This window comes from Amblyomma mixtum, chromosome 6, assembly GCF_055824585.1.
Source record: "Amblyomma mixtum isolate Tamu chromosome 6, ASM5582458v1, whole genome shotgun sequence".
Lineage (NCBI taxonomy): Eukaryota > Metazoa > Arthropoda > Arachnida > Ixodida > Ixodidae > Amblyomma > Amblyomma mixtum.
The window spans coordinates 52,174,106-52,188,138 of NC_143017.1; the positions used below are offsets into that span (position 1 = coordinate 52,174,106).

The following is a 14,033-nucleotide window of genomic DNA, read 5'->3' on the forward strand; positions in this document are numbered from 1 at the left end:
AGAGACTTTGTCAAAGTTTGCCCCAGGAGACCACTTACGAGTGCAAAAGATACGAGTCACTTGCTACAAAAACGAAGCTGACAAAGCACAGTCGAGGAGCACCTAGAGGCTTAAAATCACAAAAGCAAACCTCTTAGGCAGTGCTAGTTTTATCCTTTTAGAGCAAAAAGCTCTACTCTCCGCATGCAAAGCTCAAGGTCAAAAACCGCTTCACAATGACCTTCAACCAGGAGGAGGGGCGGAGGTGCGGCTGTGACATCAGATCACGTGCCTCGCTCACTGCCGCGTAACAGCTGCGCTTGCACCTTGCCGCTACCTGCCTCTCCATAAATAATACCTATGCCACTGCTCGCGGAATCACATGCTCAGAGTGGAGAGGGACAAAATGAAAAGCGGCTGTCTGGCAAAGTCTCGCTACACGACATCATGGCTGAACAGCGTGCCGAGCCCTAGCGGCAAGCGATTTGCAGTCGAAGGCAAGCGCAGTCTGATCATCCAACTGATATAGCTCGGAGACAAGCTGCATTGCAGTGAAAAACCAGGCGTAGCCGAGCTTTTTCACTCGTCATACTTGAGCCACAGCAAATTTATGTCCGTTCCACGTTATCCTGAAACTGCGAATCCCATGAAACGTATTTAATTTCATTTCATTTATTTTCCTTAAAGGCCCGGTGAGGGGCATTACATACTGCTTAATTCAGGGAAAGTTCGGCATTTCGGCAAGTCCTTATGTTACTCCATCATCATCTCGAAAAACGCGACACACACATAACTACAGCTTAACTCCTCACTTCGCAAAAACAAACTCCCATAAGTTTTCATTTTTTCCGAAAACAATCAGTGATTGGAACTCACTACCAGAAGAGGTTTTTACGTGTCCTAACTTCAAAGAGGCCATTAACAATGTCTTTTAACCCCTGAAAATGCCCTTCTGAAACGTGAATTTCTGACTATTTTATATGTGACGAAGATGTATATCGGAGTGCTTTTATATCTGCATGCATGAATTTTAAACATATGTATGTACGTAAGATGTTCTGTAACCATTTCTTGTGCAATTCGCTTTTGCCCTCCCTGCTTGGACCAAAAAGGTCTGCAGTATCATGTAAATAAAATAAAAAATAAAATACAATATCACATACAATATACAGCGGCATTACAATATTCGTTGGCGGCAAGTGTTAACACGATGACAAATGAGCATGAAGATTATCAACGAAGGTCGCATATCACGGGTGCCCACCTGTGCCTTCTTGCTTGCCCTTGCTGCTCTGATCACTGTCTTGCACTGTGATGGCTGGCAGCACCAGGTCCCCTTCACACGAGGGTGATGGCTGCCGGTGCAGAGCAGAGTGGCGGGGCGCTGCCTTTGCCTCCTCTGCTGGTGCACTGCTAGCACTGCCACTGTCCTCACTGCTGGTACCTTTATCCTGCAGAGTAACCAGTTCCCAAGTTGTTGCGTAAGCTGTAAGCATTCTTACCGGCACCTGGTACGGACTGCTACATGGGTGCAAATGCATTTACTCTGTTGAGTTAGTTCAAACTACCAAAGACAAGGCCTTGCCGCAGGTAGAAGGAATTCTAGTCACCACCATTAGTATTCATAAACTTTGTAGTAAAATTTTCACATTACCATATGGACAAACAGATGTTCCAACTCAAATTTTTGTTTCGGCAGTGAGCCCACCTTCGGCTCCTTCACAAATGCAACATATAACTGTTTCACACTCACACTACAAAGAATTGAAAAACATAGAAGTCAGGGTCCATAATTTATAAATGCTGAAAATAATGATGGAGATGTTGATGTAAACCTCAAAGAACAAGACATTGATGTATCATCATTACTGTGATGTTAACAAGCATGCTGGACAGCCAAAGTGTTTGGGTGTGTCTAACGACATGCCAAGACTTTTGCCAGTTCATAACGGCAGTACTAAATGGTTTGGTTGGTTTATGGGGTTTAACGTCCCATAGCAACTAAGGCTATGAGAGACGCCGTAGTGGAGGGCTCCGGAAATTTCGACCACCTGGGGTTCTTTAACGTGCACTGACATCGCACAGTACACGGGCCTCTCGAATTTCTCCTCCAAAGAAATTCAACCGCCGCGGCCGGGATCGAACCCGCATCTTTCGGGACAGCAGCCGAGCACCATAGCCACTGAGCCACCGCGGCGGCCCGGCAGGCAGTTCTAAATTAAATTCCTGAAGAGGCTAAACGTGTGTAATGTAGCCATCACACACCAAAACAGCCAATAAATAAATGCAAAGCTCCTAATAGAAAGCCCGTCACCTGTTTTGAACCACTACCCTCGAGCTCTATCATGGCCATCGTACAGTCCCCTTTTCATTCACCTGTTCTGATCTGCTGAAGGTTTTATATATATAAATCATATATACCTGTTTGTGTTTCGTTTCATGCAGGCTTAGACAGGAAAGGAAACTGGGGACTTCATTTGCAATTTTCTCGGCAATACAATCCTCTTTTCACATAGAGAAACACTAGTATAGTCACATAAAACTCAAGAGCAAAGCGGAAAATACCCTTCAAAACAGGTTCTCCAGCCAATAGCGTTCACCGATTCTCATGACATTGTGGTTAATCCCTTTAGACCTGCAAGCGTGACATTGGGGGCGGTGGATGAAAGAGGATTAACTACGGCTTAATCGGATTGACAGTGGCACCGTGAAATCTGTTGACACCATTGGCTGGAAAGCCTCATACGAGGGGCAACTGTCGCTTCGTTCTTGAGTTGTATTCGACTATAGTGTTCCCAGAGAGTAATTTTATCAGTCTAGCGTAGCTTCCCATTTCTCTTAACATTTCTCTTTAGTGTCCGATTAACTTCCACTGGAACACAGAAGCCAAACAGATTTGAGACAGATAAAGCACAATCCTTGATAAACTATTCACAATGCCTGTAAGCAGCATTTTGTGCATGGAGAAAAATTTCCCTTCTGCCAAAAAATAACAGCAGTGGCAGGAATGCCAGCTGTTGTTCCAAGCATTACAATGCAAGTGCCCATAGTAGTACTTGATTTTGAAATTTGGAAGATACCTAAATTTGATTTAGGCATAGACCAAACCACATAAACCAAATACAATTGTATGTTACTGATTTCCAGTGCCACCCATATTATTTCACATAGCTGCTGAGAAGCTCTCCAAGGGCTTCAGTTCAACAGTCTTTCAAGCACTTCAGTTTTCAACAATTCACCGCCTATGAAAGTCCATGATTTCTCACGCTATGTTATTGTGAACAACTTGAGAGAACTGTCGCACACCACTTTAGCGATGAGTTGTGGTGACCAGAGGAGAGCAAGACGAACAATCAACAACCTTCTTTCATGCATTAAAACAGCAGTCATTTTAAGTTCATCGCAAATAAATGGACATCAGGGACTTCATGTGCTAATTCACTTATTTTTATGAAGGATGCTAAGTACATAGTGAGCCAGAGCACTAGTCAATGCAGCCAAGCACATCTTGAGAAACATTTCAAACAAATTAACACCAAATTTAGTTCAAGATTTCAGTAACGAACAGAGTGAACACTAACGTAATGCTTTAATACAAATAAATGTGACAGACAAATAGAAACCAAACATCATAAAAATAATTTTGTAATATATGCTGTCAGGTGGAAAGTTTTCAATACCACATTTACAACTTTAAAAAAAAAAAAATTACTTTAAGCACAAGCCACTTGTTTGCTTAGAAAATAAATAGAGTATGGCACTATCATATCAATTCATCGCCATCAATTGTAATAAACTAGACATTAAGTGTAGTACATGCAGCCAGGCATCGATGTTAGAGCACAGGCATTGCCTGTACCTTAAGTACACACACACAGCGCACCAGCGCTTGTCAAGTAGAAACTGCATCCACCAGTAAGTACCATATGGCACTAGTCACATGCACAAGACATACTCATAAGCGTCGATCCCAACTTTGCCTTTCATAGTCAAGGCAAAAACTGCCTCAGGTACTTTTCTTTAAGCATGCAGAACCTTAGACAACCTGCCTGTGCTCGCATGTTAGTGCTCTGAAGAAATGCTGTGCAAGAAAATGAGTGATATTAGCAGGTACGCACCAAAATTTGTGATGTAACATTTCCTGCAGCCAAATTTATAAGAACTGAAAGTACAGAATCGTAGACCAGTTTTAAAAAAGAAAATACTCCACATGGCCGCAAAAGACAACTGTGTACACTTTCTCTCATGAGTACTTGAAACTTAGAGAACTGCTTGTCATGTAAGAGCAACAATTTTTAACCTCTTCTGAGGAGCTTTTTTACAATGTCTGGCGCATGTTCATGCATGACTGGTTAAGTGATCTCACTTCATATTTCTCAAAATTCCCATTAGCCATCTTCTCGTTGACATATAAACACTTCTACTACATGCAATGAAAAAAGCATGCATTCTTTCATATAGGCATTAAATATATTCTCTGCTTTCTCTCTCTCTCTGCTTTTCTTTTTATCCCTTCCTCTCCTCATTTCCCATGGTTAGGGTAGCCAATAGAATGTGACATTAGTTCACCTATCTGCCTTTCCTTTACCTTTACCTGCTCTCTCTCTCTCTCTCTCTCTCTCTCTCTCTCTCTATAGGTACAACAGTGGTGAATATTGTGATGCCAACCCGTTATCCAGCACCAGCTTCCATGTTTCCACACAATACAGTCTATTATAGTTATTTCTGTCACTGCCTTAGTACCTCCAAATCCCCACCTCTAATTGTCTCAACTGATATTCACGATATACAGCTTGCCTAAGCACATCCCAAGAATATGCATAAACACACTTTTGATCCTTATATAAAGACTTAAAATGCATACTATGTTTATGTTCTGGAAACTAATTTCCAGTATACACGACGTGGGCTATACTGATGGTGCTTGGCACATTTAGATATCTGTATCACCAGCAATTTCAAGGATATATTTAGTGTCAATGTAAGAGCCAAAACAAATAAAGATATCACAATGACAATAGCTTGTTCAGCATCCAGGAGCCTAGAATGTCCTGTGACTTGTTCCAGTGTTCTGAATGCCTTTCGACTTCAAGCAAAGAGTGAGAAGGAATGTTTCCTTTGGCAGAAATGCTAGACCCAGCTTCCCAATCACCAACACAGGGTGCACAATGGCCGTTGCACAGCTTTTCCAGTCAGCCTAGTCGGGGACTGCGTGCAAGGACCAGAGAGAGAGGGGCACAGCACACCACACCGATTAGCGAGAAGTGAAACAGGCAAGACGAATTTTTCACTGCTGTGCCCACTGACTTGAGACGGCAGGGAGGTCCTGTGTGGCGCCTCGGGTGGGGCCGTGCCCGGCAGAAACACTGTGTCAGGCTCAAGGCTGAACGACACCCGCTTCTTGGTGCTCGGCTTGGGTGGGCCCAGGTGGTCCTAGGTCCAAAGGCTTAGGCTCGCCACCGCGCTTACAGTGAGAACACGGGGCCACGTATCGCGGTCCACTATGTTCGCAACATCGCAATGGATGCCATGCATTAACTTGCCTGCTGTTGTGTGTTGTGCTATGTTGTGTTTTATGGTGCATAAGCAGTTAAAGGTGCAGTGAAGAGGAATCTGAACTCGTCTTCCTGCCGCGGGAACTCAATCTACACGTTCCGAGCATTCTTGGAAACTTCGACTTATTGCCCTGTGAGGCCGATTTCTCTAATTAAATCAAATTAACGTCCAGCTCCCGCCTTTATTTTTTGAATTCTGCCCGTACGGTGGGCGGAGTCGACCAACGCGTGGAGTGCCTTTCACCCAGTCCCGTGAAGGCTTTGCTTTCACTTTATTTTGTTTTTTAGGTTTCCGTGAATAGATAGTTTCATTTGCAGATAATATAGCCACAAAATAAGCCCGCAGAAATAAAAATACGCGCGGACTATTTGATACTACGGATTACTACGTATTACTCCGCCGACGGCAGAGCGACAAGCCGCCACGGGAGTGGGTGAAAGGCACTGCACGCGTTGGTCGACGCCGCCCACCGTACGGAGAGAATTAAAAAAAAAGGACGGGAGCCGGACGTTATTTCGATTAATTAATTAGGGAAATTGGCCACACAGGGCAATAAATCGAAGTTTCCAAGAATGCTCGGAACGTGTAGATTGAGTTCCCGAGCGCAAAAAGACGAGTTCAGATCCCTCTTCACTGCACCTTTAACACTCTCATAAACCAAACACGGGATCACCAGTGTCGCTTTGGTGCATTAAAGGAAGCAGAAAATTATTGAAGTTACAACTTTTTAAAAATATTTCCTTCCTTTGGAAAGACACACAACCAACCCATGATTGCATTTTCTCAAAAAAAAAAACTGGGATGGAGCAGAATGTGTTTGTTGTAAAGCAATGTAAAATGCTGTTTTTGTAACTTCTCTAGTTTCGAGGATTCAAATAAAATGCGGTTTACCGTCGCCACATGTCCACATGCTTCTCATGAAGGTCCACCTATATATCTTCATCTTCACTTCGTATGAACATTTCTATGCTTTACCACACCATCCGCAGTGTCAGCTTTCGGAAAACAAGCATTCATATGCAGTGACATAAAGTCTTCTTATACATGGCAACTCAATGCTCCAGTTTAATGCAAAATTAATTGAACAAAATGTGTTGACTTCCCTGCAACTGATGAAATGTGTACCATCACTACCATCATTGCATGTCACCTATTTATAGATCACAGTCCCACAGGGCAGTGCTAGCTTGCAGTCAATGAGTGACATCATGAGTCTCTGTTACTGCCCCATTCTGTTACAAAGCATTTAGAAGCACATATGCTTAGAAGCTGATCTTACAGACAAGAGAGACATACAAGTGAGCAGACATGGGCACAAGACATACCAGACTCATTTCTCATTACAGTAGCCTTCTGATTAGCCAAAAGCTGATAAGCCATACAATACAGTGCAGCTGCATCTTACTACGTTAAACACAAACAATAAATTACTGTACGCATCAAAATTACAACTTTCGGTTGAATAGTTTTATGCAATGCGTATTTTACTTCCACAAAGAAACCAAGAATATAATGATCTGATGCTGCAATGATTTAAACAAGAGATTTTATTTTTTCCCCACGCAAGCGTTACAGTTTCTTAACCCAAACTTCTGAACATAGCAATTTCCTGACTTTTAAAAGTGCTCAGCCTGAACACTAGTGCAAACTTTAAAACCAGTCAAAAGAAAACATTCGACAGAAGTCTGTCTGGTTGGGAAATTTAATGTTAGGAGAAGGTAAGTGACGCCAACCAAGTAAAATACAGGAAAAACACGACGTTTCGGGACCGGCTCGGCCCCTTCTTCACGGTGTGACTACGGGCGAGCGCAGCTTGGCTTTTTAAGCCCCTGTGTGGAGGACCTGCGGGTCAATGGCCGCAGCCCATGGACGTAGGATGAGGGGAGAGACCCCAGGGAACGATTAACATTCTCTCGTGTTTGCTGTATGTGCCACGACTCGAGTAGAAGCCTCCTGCGTGGGTTAGCTTCCGTTTCCAATACAATGGTGCTGTCGAAGTCAATTGGGTGGTCACACCCTTCACAGTGTTCGGCCACGGCGCTGCGTTGACGATTCATGTGACGGACGTCCGCTTTGTGTTGGTTCATCCTTTCCGCGAAGTTCTTCGTTTCCCCTATGTACGACGCCGGGCAGACGGAACACGGAATTTTGTACACGACGCCCTGGGCCTTTTCTCTGGGCTGCCGGTTTTTTGGGCGGGGGAGAAGGCGACCGATAGTGCTGGTCGGTTTGTGCGTTGTCAGCACCCCTTCTTTTCCGAGAATGCGACCGAGCGTCTCGCTCACGCCTCTCACGTAGGGGATGCAAACACGTTTTCCGCTTCTGGCATGCGTCTGAGGAAATAATAGACCGGATTTTGTTTTGCCTTTCTTGCTTCCTGATAATGCGCCGGATGAATGAGCTTGGGTAGCCGTTCTTTTGGAGGTCAGAAATGACTCGGTTCTTCTCCTTCCTTTTATCTTCACTTGAGGAACATATGGAGTCGGCTCTCTTCAGTAATGACGTCACGACAGATGCTTTGTGCGGGATGGGATGGTTCGAATCGAAATGTAGGTACCGTCCTGTGTGGGTTGGCTTCCTGTGCACCGAGGACTGCAGGCCTTTGTCGTGCCTTGTAAGTAGGACATCCAGAAAAGGCAGGCTGCCCTGCTGTTCATGTTCAACAGTAAATTGTATGGCCGGTTCAACTGAATTTAGATGACTCTGGAGGTTTTCTATCTCTGAGGTTTTCACCACACAAAAACAGTCGTCTACATAACGGAGGAATAACTTTGGCTTGGGATTAAAGGAGGAGAGGGCCCGGCTTTCGACGTCTTCCATGGTTAGGTTAGCCACTGTGACTGAAATTGATGCCCCCATAGCAGTTCCGGTTGTTTGCTTGAAAAATTCTCCGTTGTAGGTGAAAAAGGTACTGCGCAGACAGAGGTCGAGAAGGCGACATACCTCATCGACGTTGAGTGGAGTTCTCTCGTGCAGCGTTTGGTCGTTTTCGAGTGCGCGGCGAGCGACGGACACAGCAAGGGGAACCGGTACGCAGGTAAATAGCGACACCACGTCAAATGAGACTAGGCTTTCGTCTTCCTCCACGGTAAGGTTCGAGACAAGTTGGACGAAATGCCGCGAATTCTGTACATGCGTGGGTGTTCTGCCGGCGAGCGGCGCCAGTACCTTGTGCAGGTAGTCAGAGAGACGTCGCAGAGGAGACAGGGTGAAGTCTACAATTGGCCGAAGGGGGACGCCAGGTTTGTGAGTTTTAGGCAGCCCGTAAAAACCTGGAGCTGAGCCGTTTCTGGAGATGAGGCGGAGGTAAAGCCATTTGAAATCAGGATGCCGCTTGAACATCTCTGCCAGGGTTTTGTTGAGTGTTGCCTGAGTGTTTGAAGTCGGATCCTTGCGAACCTTCTCATACGCCCCACTGCTCAAAAGGGCTGACGCCTTCTCCTCGTAGTCGCGTCGGTCCAGGAAGGAGAAGAACCGAGTCATTTCTGACCTCCAAAAGAACGGCTACCCAAGCTCATTCATCCGGCGCATTATCAGGAAGCAAGAAAGGCAAAACAAAATCCGGTCTATTATTTCCTCAGACGCATGCCAGAAGCGGAAACGTGTTTGCATCCCCTACGTGAGAGGCGTGAGCGAGACGCTCGGTCGCATTCTCGGAAAAGAAGGGGTGCTGACAACGCACAAACCGACCAGCACTATCGGTCGCCTTCTCCCCCGCCCAAAAAACCGGCAGCCCAGAGAAAAGGCCCAGGGCGTCGTGTACAAAATTCCGTGTTCCGTCTGCCCGGCGTCGTACATAGGGGAAACGAAGAACTTCGCGGAAAGGATGAACCAACACAAAGCGGACGTCCGTCACATGAATCGTCAACGCAGCGCCGTGGCCGAACACTGTGAAGGGTGTGACCACCCAATTGACTTCGACAGCACCATTGTATTGGAAACGGAAGCTAACCCACGCAGGAGGCTTCTACTCGAGTCGTGGCACATACAGCAAACACGAGAGAATGTTAATCGTTCCCTGGGGTCTCTCCCCTCATCCTACGTCCATGGGCTGCGGCCATTGACCCGCAGGTCCTCCACACAGGGGCTTAAAAAGCCAAGCTGCGCTCGCCCGTAGTCACACCGTGAAGAAGGGGCCGAGCCGGTCCCGAAACGTCGTGTTTTTCCTGTATTTTACTTGGTTGGCGTCACTTACCTTCTCCTAACATTAAATTTCCCAACCAGACAGACTTCTGTCGAATGTTTTCTTTTGAGTCTATACGCCAAGACTTCGGCATCGAGACCATGCAGCTAGTGAAGCGATACGTCAACATCACCAAGAGTATTGCTGTCTTCCGGACACATCTAAACTTCAACAAGACCTGCAAGGAAAAGGATGTGATACCCGTGAGCCTTCGCCTAAAGCGCCCTGTAACCACCGCAGAAGGCCTACGGCTGGTGTCCAAAACGGAGCAACAGTTATTAAGTGCGCGGATACACGAGTGCCTTTCCGTTCTCCGCAAAAAGGAGCTGGACCGGTTCTTCGCGCGCCGCCAACTAGAACACAGGATGCCTGAGCTCTTCCCGCGGGTGGACGCCTTTGCCATGGAAGCGGCCTCCACTGCAGCCAACAAACATCGTGAGTGTCAAAACAAGAAGTTGTTTGCCCTACAGCAGCGGCAGAAGAAACAGCCTGACCCCCATAACTCTGGCTTTGTAAAGAACCTCTCCTCCCGTCGCTTAACACCGCCCGAATCCTCTGTTCTCGCAAAAGGACATGGATTCAACATATCATCTGGTCCCGCCCTCCCAAAACTAGTCGCGGCTGTTGAAGATGCGATCCAGCACCTGGAGCCGCACGTCAGGGAAGAGGTCCGCCTGAAAGCGATTGGTGTCATCGCCAAGGTACCCCCCAAATTTCCGAGCAATCTGTCTCAACTGGAACGAAAAGCCCTACGCGGTCTCAGGGACGACACCGACATCGTCATACTCCCGGCAGACAAGGGCAACTCTACAGTGGTGATGGACCGACGCGACTACGAGGAGAAGGCGTCAGCCCTTTTGAGCAGTGGGGCGTATGAGAAGGTTCGCAAGGATCCGACTTCAAACACTCAGGCAACACTCAACAAAACCCTGGCAGAGATGTTCAAGCGGCATCCTGATTTCAAATGGCTTTACCTCCGCCTCATCTCCAGAAACGGCTCAGCTCCAGGTTTTTACGGGCTGCCTAAAACTCACAAACCTGGCGTCCCCCTTCGGCCAATTGTAGACTTCACCCTGTCTCCTCTGCGACGTCTCTCTGACTACCTGCACAAGGTACTGGCGCCGCTCGCCGGCAGAACACCCACGCATGTACAGAATTCGCGGCATTTCGTCCAACTTGTCTCGAACCTTACCGTGGAGGAAGACGAAAGCCTAGTCTCATTTGACGTGGTGTCGCTATTTACCTGCGTACCGGTTCCCCTTGCTGTGTCCGTCGCTCGCCGCGCACTCGAAAACGACCAAACGCTGCACGAGAGAACTCCACTCAACGTCGATGAGGTATGTCGCCTTCTCGACCTCTGTCTGCGCAGTACCTTTTTCACCTACAACGGAGAATTTTTCAAGCAAACAACCGGAACTGCTATGGGGGCATCAATTTCAGTCACAGTGGCTAACCTAACCATGGAAGACGTCGAAAGCCGGGCCCTCTCCTCCTTTAATCCCAAGCCAAAGTTATTCCTCCGTTATGTAGACGACTGTTTTTGTGTGGTGAAAACCTCAGAGATAGAAAACCTCCAGAGTCATCTAAATTCAGTTGAACCGGCCATACAATTTACTGTTGAACATGAACAGCAGGGCAGCCTGCCTTTTCTGGATGTCCTACTTACAAGGCACGACAAAGGCCTGCAGTCCTCGGTGCACAGGAAGCCAACCCACACAGGACGGTACCTACATTTCGATTCGAACCATCCCATCCCGCACAAAGCATCTGTCGTGACGTCATTACTGAAGAGAGCCGACTCCATATGTTCCTCAAGTGAAGATAAAAGGAAGGAGAAGAACCGAGTCATTTCTGACCTCCAAAAGAACGGCTACCCAAGCTCATTCATCCGGCGCATTATCAGGAAGCAAGAAAGGCAAAACAAAATCCGGTCTATTATTTCCTCAGACGCATGCCAGAAGCGGAAACGTGTTTGCATCCCCTACGTGAGAGGCGTGAGCGAGACGCTCGGTCGCATTCTCGGAAAAGAAGGGGTGCTGACAACGCACAAACCGACCAGCACTATCGGTCGCCTTCTCCCCCGCCCAAAAAACCGGCAGCCCAGAGAAAAGGCCCAGGGCGTCGTGTACAAAATTCCGTGTTCCGTCTGCCCGGCGTCGTACATAGGGGAAACGAAGAACTTCGCGGAAAGGATGAACCAACACAAAGCGGACGTCCGTCACATGAATCGTCAACGCAGCGCCGTGGCCGAACACTGTGAAGGGTGTGACCACCCAATTGACTTCGACAGCACCATTGTATTGGAAACGGAAGCTAACCCACGCAGGAGGCTTCTACTCGAGTCGTGGCACATACAGCAAACACGAGAGAATGTTAATCGTTCCCTGGGGTCTCTCCCCTCATCCTACGTCCATGGGCTGCGGCCATTGACCCGCAGGTCCTCCACACAGGGGCTTAAAAAGCCAAGCTGCGCTCGCCCGTAGTCACACCGTGAAGAAGGGGCCGAGCCGGTCCCGAAACGTCGTGTTTTTCCTGTATTTTACTTGGTTGGCGTCACTTACCTTCTCCTAACTTTAAAACCAGTGTAAGGCCTCCAAGATAATTGCACTATAAGAAGCTGTCACAGATCATAGAAAATGACTGGCCCTTTCACTCTCATCACAAGACTTGCCAGACCTCTCAGGATACAGCAACTTCAGTGAATGTAGTGCCTGACTCCAGCTATCTAGATAGAGACCCAGCATTTTTTTTTATGCACTTCAGCTCATGGAGGCATTAGTCAAATGTCAATGAGGAGTTTCTAGCACATTCAAAGATCGCATTACCACTTACATTTCAGAGTCTTTTGCAATAGCCTGATTCCGGATTGCTTCTCGTTTATCTACTTTCACAGAACATATAGGACAAAACAAATTTTCAATCTGGGTGCCACTATGCAGTACCAATGCTCAACTGTGCACATTACCTACCTAATCGACCGTGTATCGTTTGAGTTTTTAGGTAGGAGCTTGTTTAACCGATACACTTGCATGGGCCAAAGACACCTCGCTGCACTCTGCAGTTCCAGTTATCAGCAGCCAGCTACATGCTTCTTTGTGCTGCCCAACAGTTAATTCTGTCATGCTACCGTAGCAACTGTGGATCTCATGCCTCACCTGAGCTGAAGCAGGCAGAGGTGATCCCGTAAGCCAAGCCCAGCCTGCATACAGTGTGCTCACACAAGGAGAACTGGGCTCCGTTGCTCCTGCGCCAGAACAAAGCATACCACCAAGTTTGCGCAGTGGTTTTGCTACTTTGATTCAATAGTTCTAGTAAGCACTATCAAGATTAACACATGCTGGCATGTTGTTCAATGTCGTGCTGTTGACTAACCCTAAATTTACCACCCTTGGCAATAGAAGGTGCAAACGTCCACGTTGCCCCTAGCAACTAGAGCTCACATGAAGGGGGGGGGGGGGGGGGGGGGGGTTAGGAGGCGTTCCTCTCCCCAAGTGAGAAATTTTATCTGTCTTTATCTGTTCCTTTCCATTACAAAAAGCCAGAGCGAAAGCTAGAGGCTACAACACATGACAAAAGCTTTTGCCTCCACGACGTTCAGCGAGCAGGTGAGACCATGCTTTACATAGCATGGTCTACACAGGAAAACTATGCTGAACCTCACTTTCTCGACAAAAAAAAAAGTTGAAGAAATATGTGGTTCAAATGGGACCACCCCCACCCCCCCAACTACCTCCTCCAAAAGTGATCCACAAATTCACCCTCGTTTGATACAGTAGCAAGATGGACAATGGGGATGCCATTACACATGAGCAAAAGAGAGACTATAGTGCTTCAATGATGGAAACGTGAGCCACAGTGAGAAAAGAACTGCACAAGTGAACAAGGTGCACTGCAGCAAGGTGAAGCAAGGATGGAAACGAACAGGTGGAGCCTGAGACTAGCCCAGAGAGGAGTTTATTCAGTGCCGCAAGACAGAAAATTTTCCACTGCCACATACTATTCCATTTTCTATTGCCACATTGCTGCATACTAGCACAGGCTCTTTCAAAATGGATCCACTAGTTTAGCATCCAGGCTTGAGACAGCCTTGAAAAGCGCCAGCTACTACTGCATGCAGTAGAACAGAAAGTCGAGATAGTTGGTACAACATTCTCTAACTCTCTACTCTTCATCCAGGAGCCAGCACTGTACCTTGGCCACTCCCTTTGTTCGATGTCTCTGCATTGTTCTGTCTAGGAACCACTGCTTGCAACTGTTGGTGCCCGTGCTTCAGCATTATTGCAAGTGCCTTTGGTATAGACAGTTTGTCTTTAAG

At 46.9% G+C, this 14,033-nt stretch overlaps 1 protein-coding gene across 5 annotated transcripts in view; it reads right to left on the bottom strand.

The window, feature by feature from the left end:
* The window catches only part of LOC149339112 (transmembrane protein 245), an 83,855-nt gene that overhangs the window by 49,218 nt on the left and 20,604 nt on the right, over nt 1–14,033 (bottom strand). For 3 of the 5 annotated variants that reach the window (XM_089547928.1, XM_089547926.1, XM_089547927.1), the window contains exons 3-5: nt 12,874–12,962; nt 5,287–5,412; nt 1,244–1,430 (exon numbers count right to left, since the gene is read on the bottom strand). In XM_089547928.1, coding sequence (XP_089404054.1) covers nt 1,244–1,430; nt 5,287–5,412; nt 12,874–12,962 — 402 coding nt within the window. The remainder of the gene's footprint in view (nt 1–1,243; nt 1,431–5,286; nt 5,413–12,873; nt 12,963–14,033) is intronic. The other 2 variants (XM_089547930.1, XM_089547929.1) reach the window with 1 other exon arrangement.